Source organism: Herpailurus yagouaroundi, unplaced genomic scaffold (assembly GCF_014898765.1).
Source record: "Herpailurus yagouaroundi ecotype Mexico unplaced genomic scaffold, PumYag 140, whole genome shotgun sequence".
NCBI classification, from domain to species: Eukaryota; Metazoa; Chordata; class Mammalia; order Carnivora; family Felidae; genus Herpailurus; species Herpailurus yagouaroundi.
Genome location: NW_024412395.1, coordinates 12,227,972 through 12,249,060, shown reverse-complemented (window position 1 = coordinate 12,249,060; position 21,089 = coordinate 12,227,972). Strand labels below are relative to the sequence as shown.

Genomic DNA, 21,089 nt, shown 5'->3' with positions numbered 1-21,089 from the left:
ACGGTTAAGATACAATGTGTGTGTTGACCAAGGATATCCCCGTGTGTCCCACACAAAGCTCAGGAGTAGCTCCTCTCCAAAGCCATCATGGGGTGCTAATCTCAATTTGCCACCTCCAGCTCATCATCTACTCTTTGGAGCTATTCAAAGTTTACACCTGCCACTGGCACAAGTAAGGAAAGGCTTTGGATCTGGAAAGTTTCTCCCGTAAAACTGGAAGTAAGGAGGACACAGGACGTGGTTGTGGCATTTTCTACCCATGAATGTTGGCATCCAGATATGGGCACGGGGGCAGGCAGGGCTTCCTTCACACTCACACCTGAGGTCCAATCCTAGGCAATCCCAGGAAGACCTTGGCAAGGGTTTTGGGATTTGAATCAGAAGGCTATGGGGAGGCCATGAACCTGTCCTTCCCTCACAGAAGAATACGGGCAGGGGAACTTACTGAAAGGTCAACAACTGTCTTGATGGCCTTTTCTTTTCTTTTTACAAAGTCGTCATCCTGTAAGACAAAACACAGTGATTAAACAAATCCTGTGTGAAGACTGGAACTCAACTGGACTTTTCAGAACCCTGTCTTACAAACTGACTTCTCGTCACAGCTTTGCTTGCAGACGCCTCTATCGTCTAACAGACTGGAATATATTCTGCGTGGGAAGAAGCTAGGGCCTCTGCAGGTGGCTGTGAAACAGAGCCCCACAGCCGGTGACAGTGAGGGGGCCCACAGAGTGTGCTGGTGAAGAGAACCACTCTCACCCAAATCCTTACGAGCTCTGAAACCCTGGCAAGCTGCCTCGCCTCTAAGCCTCAGCTTCACCATGTGTAAACGGGGCCGCCTATGCCAGGGCGGCTGTGAAGACTAAAGAGGGGTAGGCATGCAAGGGGCTGGGAATTCATGCAGTAGACATTCAGTAGTTACCAGTTATTACTACTGTGGTGGTGCTGGTGGCTGCTATTAAACTATTATGATAGGAACGCCCTTGGCAATGACCTAGGTGATCTCTCAAAAAGCTTTATATGGCTATAAAAAAATACTCATTCTTATAATTTAATAAACATTCTGAATCAAGTATCAAAGTTGAGAGAAAGAGACAAAACCACAGGGCTTTACACCCAGTGCCTGCTTAAAGAGGCAGTTCTTATGAAGCAGGAGGCCCCCTTTCAAAGCTGACCGGGTAGGGGCAGAGATGCCACATGGAGGGGTGGGGAGCCTGAGCTTCCCCTGCTCCTTCCCAGGGAGCCTCTGAGCAGGTGCACTGTTCTCAGTTGGACAAGAGAAGGAGAATACTGACCTCGGGGAGACTGTAGGTTTTTTGGAACTGGGAAATGGAGTAGGAGCGGATGTAGTCACCCATTTCTTCCTTTGTTTCTATAGCTCGCTTCACCAGCCACTGGGAAAGAGAGGTAGGACATGTGAGGACAGGGGTGAAACACCACCGCGGTCGAGGCCAACTCAGAGATGGTACGACTCATCAACCCGAATCACCACACCTGAACTGACTAGGTGACGAGAAACTACCCACGTACACATGCTGTCCCATGTGAAAAGCAGCTGGCCGGGCGTCTGAGAGGCTAAGAGCCAAGGGCATCTGGAGCAGAGTGGCCGTGCAGGAGCTCTAAAGCCTCATTTCAGATCCTCAGTTTCGCTCTGTGCAAAGTCGAGGTGAGAGTATCAGTTTCTTTCACCTCACAGAGCTACCGGGGGAGCAAAGGAGATCACAAGGACCAGAATACTTTGCGACTAAAGCACAGCAAAAATATAGTTATTCCCCACAACCCCCCGGTTCCAGTGGCAGATCTTAACATAACTCTCCCTGTGCTGCCTGTACCACAGACCAGGGAAAGGGAAGAGAGCCTCAGAAAACATCTAGTACAACCCCCTCTTTCATCGATGGAAAAATCCCTCAAATACTTGCATTTGAGTACAGGTTTGCCGAATACCCGGCCCTAGATTTCAGGTGAGTGAGGCAGTCACAGCATTTGCTCTCTTAATCCACACATTATATGGCAACTGGCACTGGCCATGTTGTACTGAACCTGAAGTTCAGAGCCACTACAGAATTTGTCTGTTCTTGTTCCATAGGTAGCAAGCACAAAGCTGTCACAACTCACAGGCTCTTCCACACGGGAAGACCGGACAAAATGTAAAATACAAAAACAGCCTTTGCTTCTCTTCCCTGGCTCTTCATTCAGTCCCTATATGACTGAAGAACATTATGGAGGGAGGATGCCATCTGTCAGTCACCGTTCTCTTTCCACAAAGAGCTACTACATCCCCAAAGCAGCTTGTGGACAGTAGTAGTATTTCTCCTGGAGCACAGCACACTTGGCAAGGTTTAGCTACTTAGGACAGCAGACGCATGGCATATGGGCTGGTGCTCCTGCAGGGATAGGCAGAATGCTTGCTCACAGAGGGCAGCCAGCTCGAGGAAAGGACGTATTTAGGAAGTACTTGCCCAAGATAGGAGTGGCTGCAAATAACTCTGGGGGATATTCTTTTGTTGTTAGTATCTTCCATTTATTTCCATCACTCCACTCCACCCCACCTCCAAACAACAGCCTCAGGCACTGACCAAAACCCAGAAGCAGGGGCAGAAGCTCACACAGCCTTCAGAGCTTCTCCAGACCCTCTCCCGCACCCCCACCCAGCACCATGGCCCAGGACAACTACGGAGGCTGACTCCTTGCTCAACTCAGTTTCTCTCTACTTCCCTTTGGATGGGAAGATCCAGTTTCTGGACTTTCAAAGTCGTCTCTTTCTCAGATGCTCCTCCATACATTAGATCTACACTGAGCTGTTAATTTGGCTGGATCCTAGCAAGTGTGATCAGATAAGGAAGGTAAGAGAGTCTTAGGATTCAGAGAATCGATTGCTGTAGTGGACTTCCTAGAGTGAAGGGCTGTGGAGGGAACCTCTTGGACAGCCAAGCTCTGCCCCAAGTCCCTAGCATTTGAGAAAAATACCTACCCTCACAGGAGTCACATGTCTAGCCTGCGAGAAGAAGATGTGACCTAGAAGTACTGGGGCCTGAAGTCAGATCCCTTCTACTCTAGGCTGGCATTCAGCGCGTTACTACTAAACAGCGCAAACCTGGAGGTGAGCCTCAAGAATCACACAAGACAACTAACTTGACGACTGCTCTTTCACCGGTCTCCGGCAAAACAGGCACAAACTACAAGCTGTGGTTACTTTTTCATAATACTTTCATTTATTTAAGGGACTGTCCATTCAAAGGACTGTCCTTTATTCCAAGACTGGAGGGTTAAAACGCCTTTCTTTTAGGAAACGATATAGTTGTCACTTAAAAAAATGGCTTTTTTATTCAAGTATAAATGATATACAACATTCTATTAGTTTCAGATGTACAACATAGTGATTCAGCAATTCTGTACACTACTCAGTGCTCGCCACAGTAAGTACAGCCACCATCCGTCACCACGCAATGTTATTACAATGGTATCAACTGTATTCCCACTGCTGTACTTTTCATGTTCGTGACTATTTTATAACTGGAAGTCTTTACCTCTTTATCCCCTTCACTTATTCTGCCCATCCCCCACCCACTTCCCCTTTGGCAACCACTGGTTTGTTCTCTGTATTTAAGAGTCTGTTTGTTTTGACAGTTGTTACTTTGAAAGATGTTCTTGCTCGACAAATTACAGGTGACAACCATAGGCCAACCTCCATGTGTGCTTTAATTAAGAAATCTGGTAACCACTAACCTAGGTTCTCACATCCAGAGAGGAAGCCTTCCAGCATTCCACGTACAACAGGGAACATTCAGATGCTCAAAATGGCTAAGCTAGCGAAAGAAGATCACTTCCCTTTCATTGTGTTTTCCTCTCCGGATCAGATTTGTTGCTCTCAGAGTTCTAGCATAGGGCTGAGTAAGGCCTAATCACTAGAGATTTTGGCTTTGGGGGGAAAGGCAACAACTTCACATTATGGTGGTAGTGGAAGTTTCAGTAATACCCAACACAGGGTCGCTAGCTCCTGTTTTCACAAAAGGAATCAGGTATCATCCTCCTGCGTCAGAAAGTCTAATGAACCTGCAGATCAAATTCTGAGTTAAAGTTTTAACTTCCAATTCACAAATCTCATGGTATTTGATTGAAAGTCTAGTTTGGGGGAAGTCCCCAATAACAGTAACAAAAATAGAAACAACTATATGATACTTACAAAGCACTTACTAAGATGTGCTGGTCCTTCAGCTAAGTGCTTTATACATACTAAAGTACTTAATTCTCATCCTATCAGGTAAGTACTATTATTGCTTCTATTTAACAGATGAGAAGTTAAGTCATTTGCCCAAGGTCACACAGCTAAGTGGCAGAGGCAAGATTTGAACCCAGGAAGTCTCTGGAGACCATGCTCTCAACCCCTGTACTATTATAATCTTTTTTTTAGTTTTTTAATGTTCATTTACTTATGAGAGAGACAGAACACAAGCGGGGAAGGGGCAGAGAGAGAGGGAGACAGAATCCAAAGCAGGCTGCAGGCTCCAGGTTCTGAGCTGTCAGCACAGAGCCCAATGCAGGGCTCGACCCCACCAACTGTGAGATCACTGACCTGAGCTGATATCAGATGCTTAGCTGACTGAGCCACCCAGGCGCCCCCATACTGTTATAATCCAAACACAGGCTTAGAAGACTTCTGAAGCATGGACTGCATGAATGGTAGAGTGGGAAAGCACAAGGTTTAGTGACAAGGAGTTTAGACTGGAATCCTGCTTGACAGCTCACCAGTTCTCTACCCTTAGGTAAATCAGTTACTCGCTCACTTTCCTCAGACATAAGACTGGGATTATAATAGATGCTTCCAACAACTCTATCAGGATCATTTGCAAAGCACTGTTCACACAGCAGGCCCTTTCCTTTGCTCCTCCTCTTCTCGAAGTGCCTGAAGGGGAGGGAGAGTCACAAGACTGCAAGAATATAGGGGGCTGTACGGCATATGCCACTTACTCACAGAAGCTTGGGAAATAGCCACGGTGGAAATTAGCCTCCCATTAGACATCTAGACATCTAGTCATCAAATAAAGACTAACTGCCTACACAGTCCCAGACATTCCACCAGGTGCTGAAAACACAACAGTGAGCAGGACAGCCATGGCACCTGCCCCCAAGAAGCTTAGTCTGACAGGAGGGACAGAAATAACCAGACAGATATACGTGGTTACAAACAATAGTAAGGAAGGATTCCTACAAAGGAAAGGAATATGGCCGGTATGAATGGATATAGCAAAGGAACCTGTTCTAGATTAGGGGCTCATGGGAAGCTTTCTTGAGGAGGTTGGGTGGAACTGAGATCAGAAAGATGAATATGAATTAAGCAGGTAGGGAAAGAAAGGTAAGAGCTTTCCAGCTTGAGGGAAAGGCCTTGTGACAGGAGGAAGCATAAGATGTATGAGGAAATCTGAAAGTCAGAGGAGCTAGAACAGAAAGAATAAAGAAAAGCAAGGAATAAAGTTAGGCTGGATAAGTGGGACAGGACCAGAACATGGAGGGCTCTGGAGTTCTACCTTTACCAAAAGGGCAATGAAAAGCAATTAGTGGGAACATTCAAAGGTCACAACAGGTGACAGTGTGAACCTAGGGAAGAACACTGGCGAACTTCTGAGGATGACGTCAGGAAGTCCCATCATGTCTTGCTCCACCAACTCCACGCCACACCCGTGAAATCCAGGATCTAGGCCAGATGGCCCAAGAGCCAGACCCGTTATAGGAATTCTGGTGTTCAGAGGACAAGAAACCACACAGAGGCTCTCACCTGAACAACAGGAAATATGTGAATAAAATCCATGCCCTGGATCTGGTGGGGCTCCAGCTGGTGTGGACACTTCATCCTTGGCAGGACTGAGACGATTTTTTCTGATAGTGCTCTGTTTGGAAAAAACAACAGCAAAGAGTGAGAACACACTAAGTGGCTCTTAAGACATCTCTCAAGTCTGGGCAGTATTCCAGAAGAATCTGGGGCTTCTCAACGCCAGACCGTGACCAAGCTTCTCCCGACTGACTGCAAAATGAGAAAAATAGGCACAATTCAGATGTGTCTGTGTGCACGCGCCTAAGACCACAAAACGGCTTTCTTTCTTTATTCTACGGTTTTGTTCTTCCCACGTTTTTTATATTAAAACATATCGTTTACTTACGACATCATGGTGATGTTTGAGGTAATAATTATTATTTTTTAACATACTTACATTGTAAAATACAAAGTTATCAGTGCCCCAAGTTCTTTTACATTTCATTTTACTGACCTACTTTTTCCAAAAATCTGGGAACCACTAGGTTACACGTTAAAAAAATTGTTCTCTCTCTCCTTCTCCGCCGTGCGTATGCGTGTTCTCTCTCTCTCTCAAAAAAAAAAAAATTGTTCTAAATATCATTCAGGAAACAAATAATTACCAGACCCTGTGCTGGGTGCCTACAATAGTAAGACAAAACATGGGGCCTGACACTAAAACAAAAAATTTAGAGTTCTCCACTCTGGTATAAAAGTATTTTTAAAATAAAAAATAGCCTTTAATATATATATATATATATATATATATATATATATATATTTATATATATTTATTTTTTTTTTATTTTTTTTACTACTTTCAAATTAATCCTAGATTTGGGGGAACCACGTCCTTGTTCTTTTTTTCCAGAGAGGAGAACGCTTCTGCTTCTCATCAAGAGCATTCTGAACGCTCTCCAACACCTTGCTTCAGTCCTGTGAAACGTCCAGGAATAAGGGGAAGAATGGGGCTTCCCGAGGCCCGAGAGCATTCTTGGAGCCCAGTCAGGAGGCAAGCATCCTCCGCCTGCTGAGAGTTTCCACAGCTCCTGCCCAGGCCTGGGTGGGACAGTTTTAAGGCAGGCACGACAGCAGGGTCTGTGTACAAGTCCACCCCACCACAGACGTAAGCCTCCTTCTCTACTTGGCTGGTATTTGATCTCCAACTGTCTGCTTCCTGTTTCCTACACTTCAATTGGATTTGGTTCAAGAGGGGAGAGCAGAGGTTACCAAGTGGGTCTGCCTTGAGAAAACAGTCACCAGGCATGACCTTGTGGGGCCATATGGAGAAATGGGGGTTTCTGGCTCAGCTTACGTGGATAGGCTAGGTTATAGTCCTATTCTAAAACCCTTAAAAAAAATCTTGGCCCCTTACAGCAGCTACTGTGGCCTTGTCTGCAAGTGAGAACTATTTTCTGATAGATGAAAGCCCTAGTGAACAAGGTCCCCAGTTCTTACTAGACACTTCAAATTCAGCAAGTGGGTCTACTCACGGTGTTCCTTGTTCAAAGAAATCTTGTATGCTTTTATCTCTCTGCAGTCCCATAATCCTCCCCAAGAGACAGACACCCTTAAGACTGACATCTAACAAAGGCCTGGGTCAGAGCAATTATTGTCTTACCTATGCTGCCCTTAGTAGGTTTTATCCTCTTGGTCTTGGTAGGAACTAAGTGAAATCCAGGGAGAAAAGCTAAATGGCTTCCCAGGGAGTGGTCCCTGGAGAACACACTACAAAACTTTGTTCATTCCCAGGAAGAAGCTTTACAAGGTGGCACCAATGTTAGAACTACTGAGGAAATATGGATCATAATATCAATGTCAAGTCTGATAGGTCAATCATAATATCAATGTCAAGTCTGATAGGTTTAAGAGACAAAAATATGGAAAGGAGAAGACTGATACCCTACTGCACATATTTACAAAAGGAGGGAACATCTACCTCCCAGGAGGGAAGCCTCTGGGAGAACATTTTCACCCCTAACAGAGTGGGCACGTGTGTGACTCACCCAAAAGGTCTGAGACATGGAAGGAAAATGTCACATGCCTCTCAGTCACTACTGCAGTCCCTCCTTTCTGAGCAGCCTGACTTCAGGATACACGTGTCTTTTTTGTCACGAGGTATGTGGCTGTCCCAGTGGGGAACCCTATGGTTGTCCAGTTGTTTCTGGGGCTCAAATGGGATAGTTTGGTAGGCAAGTATTAATGAACCCATTTGGCAGCATATCTAAGGCTCTCTCTATAATAGTTTATCTTTTATTTTAATCTCCATCAGACTCTCATGCCTTTCTTCATTTGCTTGAAACTTGTGAGGGGAAGAGACTGGTGCTTAATTGACACTGCTCCCTAAACTCCAAGCTTAGCAAATACAGATGATGCTCACTTGGCATCCTCATTTAGGGCAAGTCTTAACTGTTGATATCCATGGGGCCTTTCCTCTCAGTCACATTCTGGTTCAGCGGGAGGAAAGCTCCCCCTAGTGGCTACAGATCTGAGTCTGCATAGGGTTACTGGTCCATAACAACCAGTCAGTAGCTTGAAAACAAGAGGCTGAGACCCCCAGTACCATCTAGCTCAAACTTCTACCTTCAGACCAAGTTGTGTCTGGCCACTGCTCAGAGACTGCCTCCTTTCCCAGTTCATAAAGGCCCTGAGGGAAGGATGCTGTGGGTCATCTCAGGGTTTACAAGCCTCTTAACCCTCCTCCCAGAAATCACTGCCAAGACTAAGGTCTCACTCAACAGCATATGGAAGCAACTGGAGGCAGAACCACTGCTGGGCCAAGGGAGGGATGTGCGGGACATACAGGCAGCCTGGGGTAGGGGATAAAAATCAGGAGGACTTCTTGAAACCCACCAGCCCCTCTCTCTTTTTCCCTGGAGGTCAGGGTAGACCCTCTGACTTTCTGAAAATCTGGGTAAGTGACCACTGCAGAGGTCCCCCGTGAGGTTTCTTAGTCTAAGATTTTAACAATGCCCACTTGCCACTACAGGTGATTGGTTTGATTCCTGCAGTTTTTAAGAGTGTTCAGTACACGGTTTCCTCCTCCACTGCCAACAGTTTGAAAGAGAGTGGATTAAACAGGGTCTAAACTCCAGCTCCATCACCTGCTCTGGGACTTTTGGCAAGTCATTTGGTCCCTCTTGTCCAATACTCCCATCATACACGAGAAATAATGCCTGTCCTACTTACTCAAACTTGTTGCGATGTTTAGGTAGTCATAGGCAAGTACAAGTGCTCTGCACACAGGCGCCTCCTACTCGTGTGTTGTTGAACTCAATTATAAGCCTGAAATCTCATTTATGGACCTCTGAGCATAGGAATCTGCAGTCATGGGGCTTTACGACAGGCTAGGAGGGTAGAAGGAGGATGTAGACAGAGGGTAGAAGCTCATGAAACCCTCAAGAAAAAGGGATCAACAAGAAGAAAAAGGCCCCAATTGGGCATGTACAGAAAACAGCCTGAAAGATAATCATGCCCTCCTCAGACAGTGCTACCTGGCCACCCACCACACAGTTTCAGCTGGGACATACTGAAACACTGCAAACATAAGCCAGTTTTAGTCTAAATTGCACCTAACCAAGAAACTCTGTGGAGAGGAACCTCAAACACAGAACACATTCCAAAACCAAACAGAAAAGATGTTTGAGTAATTCGGTGCTCTGTGGCTATGGCATTTCCCTTACAGGTAAGAGAGACCCCACCCTCTGAAGCATTGCTAGGAGTCTGCTGAGTCTTCAGTCATGCAAACCCCCGGCCCCAGTTTCACCTACAATTACAGTTCATGGCTCTGCACTTAAAAAGCTACACATCAAGTGTTTACCAGAGAACATAATACTGTATATCCTCAGCCCCTTATCCAAACCCTTTGGGGCCATAGGTGTTTCAGAATTCAGAACTTTTTAAATGTTTGCACTTTAGTGGACATAAGAGGCATATACTACATATTATGTAGAGCCCAAGTGAAATCTAGAGGAAACTGTACACTTGAAGAAATTATTATTTCTGCAGTAAAACTTATGAAAATTCCTGTAAGTGGGATCAATAAAGACTAAAAATAGTCTTAAGTAGGTTCAGGTCATGTTTTGTTTCCAAATGAGTTTTGTATCCACACTTAGAAAGAACAGACCTGTTTTCAGTGGTTTTTTTTAGATTCGAGAAACATGGACAAGGGATTAAGAATCCATATAAAACCCACCATGCTCCAATATCTCCTAAGAGTACTGCCAGTGACAGGAAAGTATCATAATTCCCAAGGACACCAAGGTGAAAAGGGGCTAAGAACCACTGTAAAACTCTAAGGGAATTTGCAGAGAAGGGATACACAGAATCTAGGAGATGGTAAAAATGGTGTAGAAAGAATGCAGTTGAAATCGAAAGAATGCAAAAGACATCCCAGCATAGCAGGGGTGCCACAGGCGTAAAAAGCAATCACTCAAACTGGAACAGAAAGAGGCCTCAATCAAGAGTGTCCTCAAGAAAATAGTAAATTTATGTTAGTAAACAGCTAAAGAATCTGGGTGATCTTAGCTACAGGTAAAGCTATGTGCTTCTTGGTCAAAAAGGAAAAAAAAAGGCAATCAGAAACTCAAGGAAAGTAAGCTGTATACAGACAAGGCAAATTACAAAGTGCCTGATGTTCAGTGACTTTTCATAGAGACCACTCCACTGGCTCAGGCCAAACACCTCAGAATCATTCTTGAGTCCCCTGTTTCTCACACCCAAATCCAATCTGTCATGACATCTGGTTGGTTCTACCTCCAAAAATAGAGGAAGGATCCCACCAACTGCTAGCCACCCGTCATGGCCACCATCCTTCTGTGAGCATGGCTACAGTGTACTAAAGAATCTCCCTGCTGCCAACTTCACCCCTTTGATCAGTAATCAGAGAGTTCCTTCTAAAACCGATTATGAACAGAACAGATTATGTTCCTCATCTGCTCAAAACCCTTCAAGAATTTCCATCTCAGTCAGAGTAAACTCAAAGTCTTTATTCTGACCTACAAAGCTCTACCCGATCTGGCCCCCCTAACTTGTCTGCACCTCTGCTATTGCCCCTCTCCCCCACCTCACTGCACTCCCGGCAGGCTTCTGTTTGGAGCCTTCACGCTCGCGGTCCCCTTGGCTTGGAACCCTCTTCTCTCAAGTCTTAGCTCCCATATTCCCTTCTCAATGAGGCCACACTGACTTAAAGTTACAACTGCCTCCAAACCATGTCCCTCTTCATATACCTTTTCAGCTTTCATTTTTTTCAGAGTGCATATTACTTCCATAAATAACTCAATTTTTTATTAAATTAGTTGTTTATTGCCTATCTTCCCCCAAAAGACTCTAAGCTCTGTGAGGGAACGATATTTTTCATGAATATATCCAAACTACCCAGAACAATGCCTGACCCATAATATGGACTCAATAAATATTTGGTGAGTCAATGAATAAATGAAGTTATTCCATTTGACTGTAATATTTTTAATATTTCCCATCAAACGGCACCATTATGGTCGAGGAGATCACATTTCCTTTTCTTTGACACCATCACAACTCTTAGTTCTTATTGTAAACACTCTTTATAGATTTACTTTTACAATTTACCTGTAGATAAAGCATGGAGAATTTAATTGCTATTATTATTGAACAGATTGTAAATATTATGCCCTGAACATTGTAAAAGTGATGATATGATGGTAGATGGAGGCTGAAAGGAAGAAGGAAAAACAGATACCAAAACATTTACCCTAAGTAGCTAGGAACCAGGAGAAACTATCTTATATTAATGAGTCAAGAAATAGAAGCTTATGTAGATTACAGCTATACAAGTGATCACAGGACAACAAATAATAATTATAAGACTGGATAATGGGAGACAAAGGGGATGTGGTGAGTAGTATAGTGAGCTAAATTCCTCCTCTTATTAGACTTGAATGAAACATACATAGTTGGAGATGCACAAGTGACCTCTCTGAAAAATCTAAAACCTAAATAGGCAGAGATGATCCTTTCCAGGGAATAAAACCAGGGTATACAATGGGAACAGGGAGAGACATCAGCTGTATATTTTGTGCTCTTTGGCAATATCTGAATTTTTTTTTTTTAATTTTAATTTTTTACTTCATGGATGTAGCACCTATACAAGAAAAACAAACAAAGACGCAGGAATAAAATTCTACCCCTGGAGTTAGCCTGACCAGCAGAGAGCAGAGCCACATGCCTAGACTCTACCACACTGTCCCCAGTGAAGGACTTTTCCCGATAGGTCACTGGATGCGATGTCACAGTCCCAGAATGACAGATGCTGGAGATGTAGAGCTCCACTATTCATGGCTGAGCACTGATGAGCACAGTGTCACAGAGAACAATACGTCCTCTTTAATGAGGAGCCAAAAGATGTCCTTTGGTCTTATTATTAAGAATTTCGGTGATTCTGTGGGACCGATTTTTCTTCTGTGTGGAAACAGAATTGGGTAATTCATCATGTTTTTCTCTTTTTTGTTGGCTGCCAGAAAGCTTAGAGCCAAATCTGTGGCCCACCCTTAGAAAAACAAGGCATTTTGTGGCCTATGACAAATGTTGTAGCCTTATCCCCAACTCCCATTTCTTTTTCCTTTTGCTTCGCTTCCCCTTTTCTCTATCACTGCTTCATATGCATATTTGTAAACTAGCTTTAATCCATTTGGAATAGTTTTTTCCTGGAGGAGGATAAGGCTTCAGGAAAATGATGAAATAAGTCACAAATACACACAGATCTGAAATCACAAATCCCTCTCCTGACAAATAAGGGAACTGTGACTTGCCCAAGGTCACACAGCTGCCCATTGGCAGGGCTGGGCAGAACTGCGGATCCCAAGTGGTCTAATGAAATCACCAAGCCCCTAGTGAGCTATGGAAGACTGGGTGGGACACTCAGGTGAAATCTCTAGCAAGGAGTCCATGCTGCCTCCTCTCGATGGCAGGCATGATCACAGAGGCAATGGGGAAGAGCGGGGGAGGGGGGAAGATTCTCTTCCTCACTCTATTCAATATTCAACTTCAATTTAATACATTCGTCCCAGCTGCCCCTGGAAAGAGATAAACTAAGAAGTAACTGGAAACTATTAGAGAGTATTAGAAAAAGGATTAGAGTTGCTGAACATCAGTAATCATCAGAGAAATGCAAATCGAAAGAAGGGCTATCATCAAAAAGATAAAAGATAACTAATATTGGCAAAGCTATGGAGAAAAGGGAATCTCGTGCACTGCTGGTGAGATTGTAAATTGGTATAGCCACTGTGGAAAACAGTATGGAGGTTCCTCAAAAAATTAAAAATTAAAAAATTTTACGGGGCGCCTGGGTGGCGCAGTCGGTTAAGCGTCCGACTTCAGCCAGGTCACGATCTCGCGGTCCGTGGGTTCGAGCCCCGCGTCAGGCTCTGGGCTGATGGCTCAGAGCCTGGAGCCTGTTTCCGATTCTGTGTCTCCCTCTCTCTCTCCCTCCCCCGTTCATGCTGTGTCTCTCTCTGTCCCAAAAATAAATATTGAAAAAAAAAAAAAAATTAAAAAAAAAAAAATTTTTAAATCAGAACTACCGTATGATCCAGCAATTTCATTTCTGGGTATTAATCAGAAGGAAATGAAATCAGTATCTCAAAGAGGGTATCTGAACCCCCATCTTCACTGCAGCATTACTCACAATAACCAAGATACGGAAAGAATCTAAGTGTCCATCCTTGGATAAATAAGATGTGGTGTACGTGTAAACACACACACACACACACACCCAGGAATATTATTCAGGCATAAAAGAAAAGAGGAAATCCTATAATTTGCAGCACCATGGATGGACCTTGAAGATAAGATTTATGCTAAGTGAAATAAATCAGAGAAAAACAAATGCTGTGTTATTTCACTTGTAAGCGGAGTCCAAAACAACTGAATTCAGAGAACAGATTGGTGGCTGCCGGAGGTGAAGGTGGGGGTGAGGGAAATGGGTGAAGAGGAACAAAAAAGTACAAAAGGTACTTGCAGTTATAAGATAGATAGGTCCTGGGGATATAATGAAGAACACAGTGACTACAGTTAGCAATGCTGTAGCATACATTTGACAGTTGCTAAGAGAGTAGATGATAAAAGTTCATATCACAAGAAAAAAAATTGTAACTGTGTGGTGATGGATGTTAACTAAACTTACTGTGATGAACATTTTGCTATATATATATATACACATACATACATCAAATCATTTTGTTGTACACCTTGAAATAATAGTGTTACATGAAAATTATATCTCAATGAAACTAGGAACAAAAAAGAGAGAGATAATGTTAGAAACAGCCTGAGCATTAAATGACTTATATGCTAGCTGTGTGACTGTGGCTTCTAACAACCTCAGTTTTGTAATCTATAAAACTATGATAATATCTGTTGTAATGAAAACTAAAATAAAATATGTAAAGTGTCTTAGCACAACTTTTGGCACATAGCAGACACTCAAAAGTTAGCTCCCTTCTCCCCCTTTAGCCTCTTCCATGGCAAACCCTGGTAACTTACATTTTTTGACCTATTGTAGAGTTTTCCTGAAAGAGCAAATCAACGTCTATGTCAAAGTTGCAAGTGGTGATGCACCAAGTCATTCCTCCTACTACCTGCAAGACACAAAGAAAATACCTGTTTTCTCTTCCTGGTTTGGGGAGAGGGGAAGTGGAAGGTAGGAAAAAATATAAGCAGTTTTTATAGAATCAGTGACCCTACAAAATTATTTATCTTTAGAGAGAGAGTATATGTGCCCTTCTGACTTCATCCACTACAATTCATCTAAAATAGCACCACTCGATAAAACTTTCCGCAGTGATGGAAAATGTGTCTGTACTGTCAAATACAGTAGCTACCAGCCACATGTGGCTACTGAGCACTTGAAACGTGGCTAGTGTGACTGAGAAGCTGACTTATATTACGAAATGGACGTATCATTCATAGGTCCTCTTTATACTGAGGGAGACAGACATTAATTCTCAGCCAAGAGAAGTCCTACTCGAGTTTCAGGTAAGTGCCAGATTCCAGAGGAATTATGTGTTTTACAGACCAGACAGGTGAGTAGCAAGGCTGACATTTGTGGTTCATTACTTAATTTCCGTATATATATTTTTCACATATCTAAAGGAGAGGGGAATCTCTGGTCTACTTTTCTCATAGGATTTCTCAGAGATGCAAATGAGACTAAGGCTAAAAAAACACTTTGAAACAAAACAAAATCCTTTTCAGACACGCCTTGATGTTAGAAAAAACAATAGTGACTCTCATCTCTGGCTGTATTTTAGACACATGTGAGATGCCTATTAAATACAGATTCCAGGGGCGCCTGGGTGGCTCAGTCGGTTAAGTGTCCGACTTCAGCTCAGGTAATGATCTCGTGGTTGGTGAGTTCGAGCCCCGCATTGGGCTCTGTGCTAACAGCTCAGGGCCTGAAGCCTGCTTCAGATTCTGTGTCTCCCTCTCTCTCTGCTCCTCCCCTGCTCATGCTCTGTCTCTCTCTCTCTCTCTCTCTCTCTCTCTCTCTCTTTCAAAAATAAAAACATTTTAAAAAAATACAGATTCCAGGCCCCAGACCAGATCTAAGCAAAATATCAAAGGGTGAGGCCTCAACGTCTGTATTATGAAACAGTCCACAGTGATTGTTATGTAGAGCTGGGACTGTGGCCCACTGGAGCACTCAACACTTTCTTCCATCAGGAAACTGTCCTGGCCTGCTCTGGCTGATCTGCAAGCTTCATTTCTGCGCACAGTTGGCTGCTGCCTTTGCTGCAGCATGCCACTTATTCTATGTATGTTGCTTTACTTGTCTCCCTTTCCTATTCTATAGAAGCTGGGCTCTCTGAGTACAGGGCCTTGGTCTTATCTCTGTGCCCTCAACACTCATTACTAGGCCTTGTGCATAATAATTCTTCTAGGTTCTGCTGAATTAACACACTTCATCCCACAGTGACTTCTCCCTCCTCCAAACTCAGAATTGACCATCTTTAGAAAAGCTGGCAATTGTCTGTGAGCACACTGACCTAGGACAGCTCCTTACTAGCTCAGATGATTTTATCTTACGTAAGCTTTATCTCTTCACTCAAACTGTAAGTTCTTTAAAAGGAGGAACTATTTCTGATGCCTCTATGCACTTCCCAAAGGTCTGTACACAGAAAAGGAATTCAAGGCATACCTACTGATACATTTGTGTTTTCTTTTAATAGGAAATTGAAACACTTCCATTAATGAACCTGAATGAGAGAGAAGCACTGGAGAAAGTAAAAACACAATCTCTTCCTCTTTTCCCTGTGCTGGTAAACCATGCCATCCCAACAAAAATCAGCCTAAGGGTCAGGAAGCTTTCCTCTTACCTTGTCAAAAGGTGACAAGCCTTTAATTCTTGCCCTGAAATACCCAGCTGCAACCAAGAGCTCCAGAATTTCAGTTAGCTTGACATTTTGTTCTTCATCTTCTCTTGTTTCTACCTAAAACAAAAGGTAAAAGACAGGCTCGTAAAAGCTACCTTAGGATAAAGGAACACCAGGCATATCCCCCGATGCCACAATTTAATTGCCAAGGTGCAAGTGACATTGCCTGTATCACTGTGTTCATGCAGAAGCATGGCTGCATGAGTCACAAAGAACAGAGTCCTTGGGCCTCAATGAACTGTGTTGACCGTCACAGGTGGGGGGAGAAGACACACACAGGCAGTACAGATTATTCATCGGATGGGGAAGGAATCCAGGGAAAGGAAGATGATAGCACGGTACCTCCCGGTTCAGTAACACAAGGTTTACTTCACAGGCTCCCAAGTAAATTATAAACTCCTTACAGACAAAACAAGGTTTTGTTTTGTTTGTTTGTTTGTTTTAACTTTTTGTGCATCTTGGTCCCAGAAGCAACTGACAAATGGGGCTAGAACCAAGAAGGGAGCTTAAACACGTTATCTCTCTCTTCAATCATCTTTTTGATCTCTAAGGTAAATTAAGACAGGCTTTCAACTTGGATACATGAAAGGATGCTGACTACCGCATAACGGGATTGCCTTAAAAATAATAAATTCACCTAATATATTTAAAGAGGGAACTGATTTAAATTTTTTAAATTATAGCCTACTTTCACTCCTAGGTGTTGACCTATAACTAAAAAGCATCTAAATATTCTAGTAGTACTGCCTCCATCTACTTCTATGAACTGTACCTTCCCTCTCTTCCATGACTGCGGAACATAAAAAACCACTTCTGTACATAAAACATGAGCAACATATAGCTGGTTCAAATTCTGGCACCCACCTCTGACTCCTCCCTCACCCAACAATGTCTGTGCAACCTTCCTTTACCCTGCGTGTCACAGCCATCCTCCCCTCCCTTTTATTTACACTTCATGCCAGGACTACTGCAGCTGCCTCAACTGTCTCAATCTTTCTGCTCTTAATCTGTTTTCCTCACTCCTTCCTAAATCACAGCTGTCACATCATCCCTTCTTAGCTCATCCCCCAGCCCTTATCATTAATGCGTCACACACTGTCTGTAAGATAAACCCCAAAGTTCCTGGTTGGCTATTCAGATCTTTGGCTGCAACCTATCGTTTTAGCTTCATCCTTTACCTCCCTCCAAAACAATCCAGTCATGGCTCTGGCCAAGCTCAAGCATGCCTCATTCCCATTTCTTCACTGTTCCACCCCTTCCCTTCTCCTGATACTCTCTAACCACCCAGAAACCATCTTCAAATTCCAGCTCTTATTCGACGCCAACCCTGACAAATGCAGCCTGAAATGGTCACTCCTCTGCATTTCTATTTCATTTCTAGTTCATGCCACTCATACAATTAAGTATCAACCTCTTCTGAGTAAAACGTCTGGTGTTAATGCACAAGCCTGTCTTTCGAAATGGGCTATTAGCTGGATTAGGAGAGGACCCATATATTATTCAGTCATGTTCACACCTCTTCTGAAGTAGCATTAGGCTCAAAGGACAATTAAATATGGAATGACGTGCTCGATCATTACATAAAGTGCATGACCTATGCCAGCCACGGATTAATGAAATGTTTTCATAGTCGTGACACCGATAATGGAAATTCAAGTTTATTTTGAAGTACAAATTGCCACGAGAGAGAGCTCACATATTAACATATAGTTGAACAAAGAATTATTAAAGTGATTGACAATCTCTTGCAATATGGGGTGTGACAGTGACAGCCTCGTGCCACTGCTCGTTTTACTTCTCAATCTCAAACCACCCTGGCCCAGCCTATTCAAGCGTTACCCTAATTCTTAGTGGGCACGCAAAAATAAAGTAATATTAATGATGCACTCAGTCTCTCCCTTTGCAAAACATCTGGGATAGTTAAGCAACATCTATAAATAGGGAGACTCCAAGAAAAGAGAAGAGCAATATGGTTTACAAAGATGGAGTAGAAAAGAAAAATGGGGGGGCGCCTGGGTGGCGCAGTCGGTTGAGCGTCCGACTTCAGCCAGGTCACGATCTCGTGCTCCGTGAGTTCGAGCCCCGCGTCGGGCTCTGGGCTGATGGCTCGGAGCCTGGAGCCTGTTTCCGATTCTGTGTCTCCCTCTCTCTCTGCTCCTCCCCCGTTCATGCTCGGTCTCTCTCTGTCCCAAAAATAAATAAACGTTGAAAAGAAAAGAAAAATGGGATGACAGAAGTATTTTCTTATAGCTTCTAGGATGTAAAACAGGAACCCTTCATTTGTTCAATCTTCACTTATCATGAAAACACTTCCAAGAAGAGGACAATTCATCCCAGGAGGATCATTCCTTCCTCAACTTGTACCTAACGAGAATCTGCTGGCCAACCCCATGGCAGATGCATGGCCCATGCCTTTTATCTACTCACCCCCAGAATGGAGAAGTATATACATTTTTGCGAAATAACCTATGCAATAACTTTCTGGCACAAGACCCTGAATGGAGAATGTTAATTAAGACTCCCCATTCAATTCACAGATCAACACTGAAACAATATGGAAAAGGGCCACTGACTAACCCACAGCGACTCAAAGAATACCCTCCTGTGAGGGTGTAAAAAGCCATTAGATTGGTTGATACACTCACCATTAAGAAACTAAAATTCTGATAAAGATGAATGACTGTGAGCTCTTAAACCAGGCACACTAAATTTTCAATTGCCCTGTACTATAGTTCATGTAAGCTGGAAGGCAAGCCCAAGTCTAGCTATTTTCCCATCCTTCACAAACCTACAGTAAAAGGTTTAGAAAATTGAATTTAAGGAATTAACTGGATTAGTGACAGTTTAAGGACACAGACTATCCATATTCATATGGACTGGTCTTTGAACTAAATGATAATAATTTGATTATATTTACCCTGCATGCCTCCTAACTGCCAAGAGCTGTCTTAGGCTCCCGGAAAACTGACAAGTCAGACCCAGCCTCTTGGCAGTCAGAGAAGGGTTAAACAAAGGACACAGAGGACCAGGTTGCTTTTTATTTTAGAAAGACCCCCGTTTGTAGTACTGCAGGACACTGAAACGGAGGGATTCAAGGTAGAACCTGAGAAACCAGAAAGGAGTCTACAGCAAAAGACCAGGCAAAAACTTGATGAGAGCCTAGAATAAAGAAGTAACAAAAAAGAAACATCAAATATCACAAGACAGTTCTCATCTTGGCAATCCCCTCCCCCTTCCATCAATGTAATTTGCATGTAAGGTTTTACTTAATACAGTTCTGACAATATGACATTTCTTAGGTTTTCCTAAGATTACAACAAAATGGACTTATCCACTGGGAGCACACACTGCCAGGTAAGTCTGTCCTTCCAGCACTATATTATATCCCCAGCTTTTACGCATGGAACAGCGATCCCTCAATTAGTGGGTACCGTAGCATGAGATGAAAGAACTGAGGATTGGCAGGGAGTAGGGTGGGTGGGGGGACACGCAGAGAAGCAAGATTGGCCACAGGCAGCTGTGATCTCCTCCTGTCAAGTGCCTGCTTCAGAACCTTAGGAGGGGGACAGAGGTTCGGTGTGGATTTCATTTCTTGAGTCTCGTAAACTAGACTAGCTTTGGAGGAAATCAGCTGGAAGAGAAGACACTGGCAAACCGCCTCGCTAAATGACACTTGCAGCCTAAAGGAAATGCACGTTCCTTTTATTCGCAGACAACGTGGAAATCCGGAAACCACTGACTGCCCTGTCCCTCAGGAGAGACTGAGTATTTAATAACAAACACCTCTGTAAGGAAAGGTGCCCGCTATGCTCTGGAGAAGCAGCCACGCTTCCGCCAGGCGCTCGGCCCGGCCCCACGGCCCCACTGGACAGCGCGTCGCCTCCCGCACACCGCCCAGCGCGCGCACTGCTTCCAAACTTCTGTTGCCCGGGTCTGGCGCGGGGTGGGTAGGGCGGCATTCCCTGCACACACCAAGGCGGGTGAGGCCGGCCGTGGGGACCCCGCGGGCCCCGTGAGACGGCGGCAGGCGCCACAAGGTCACCGCCCTTTGCACAACCCGAGCCCGGACGGTCCCAGCGCGCGTCTCGTGACTCCAGGGCGCAGCAGCCCCGGGCCTCGAGGCGAGCCCTGCAGCGCCAGGGGTCGGGGCACACTGCCCGGGAGAGCGGGAGAGGCGGGACCCCGAGCCCCACGGCGCCTGGGGCTGCGTGGAGCTAGGTACTGGGCTGGGAAAGACCGCCTCCGTCCCGGGGAACCCAGGAGCGGCTGAAGTTTGTCCCCGCCCCTGCCCAGGCTGGGGGACCTGCTCGGCCCCCCGGCGCACAGGGCCAGCGCTCCCCGCCGGGGACACACCTGAGGAAGGGGGCGGGGCGCCCCAAACGCTGCCCGGGCCCACTCAGCCGGCCGCTCGGTGGCTCGGCCCTCTCCCACGAACCCGGACTGTCAGGGAGAGGGGGGTCCTTACCTCCGGGAGACCCTGGCCCTCCGGCCCCTTCGGCAACCCCATGGTCCTGTGACAGACGTGCGGCGGCAGCAGAGCCCGCAGAGCGTCCGGAGGAAGCTGTCCCCGACCGTCAAGCTGCTACCGGGGTGGAGGCAAAGCGGGAACTTCCTCTGCCGCCGCCACCGCCGCCGCCGCAGCCGCCGGCCGGGAGCGCGGCGGCCCCGCGGAGCATGCGCACTGGGACGCGAGCACATCGCGACTGCGCCTGCGTGAGGGCCACCCCTGGCAAGGCCGAACCGCGGGGGGGCGCTGGAGCTGCTGTCCTGCCGGGCTTCGGGACCGGTGTTCCGCGGGTGCTTCGCGCCGGGCTCCGCAGTTTTCTCCGAGGTGCATTACAGGGTCGATTCCTCCATCTCGGGGAATTTTTGCACTGGGCTCCCTCTCTGCTTTT

General features: G+C 45.0%; 1 protein-coding gene across 4 annotated transcripts in view; it reads right to left on the bottom strand.

Moving 5' to 3' along the window:
• Nucleotides 1-20,824, bottom strand: part of CCDC93 (CCC complex scaffolding subunit CCDC93) — a 97,772-nt gene extending 76,948 nt beyond the window's left edge. For all 4 annotated transcript variants that reach the window (XM_040474877.1, XM_040474878.1, XM_040474879.1 and 1 more), the window contains exons 1-6: nt 20,660-20,824; nt 16,138-16,251; nt 14,306-14,400; nt 5,771-5,882; nt 1,293-1,391; nt 446-502 (exon numbers count right to left, since the gene is read on the bottom strand). In XM_040474877.1, coding sequence (XP_040330811.1) covers nt 446-502; nt 1,293-1,391; nt 5,771-5,882; nt 14,306-14,400; nt 16,138-16,251; nt 20,660-20,701 — 519 coding nt within the window. In that variant the 5' untranslated portion in view covers nt 20,702-20,824. The remainder of the gene's footprint in view (nt 1-445; nt 503-1,292; nt 1,392-5,770; nt 5,883-14,305; nt 14,401-16,137; nt 16,252-20,659) is intronic.
• Nucleotides 20,825-21,089: the final 265 nt, after the last annotated feature.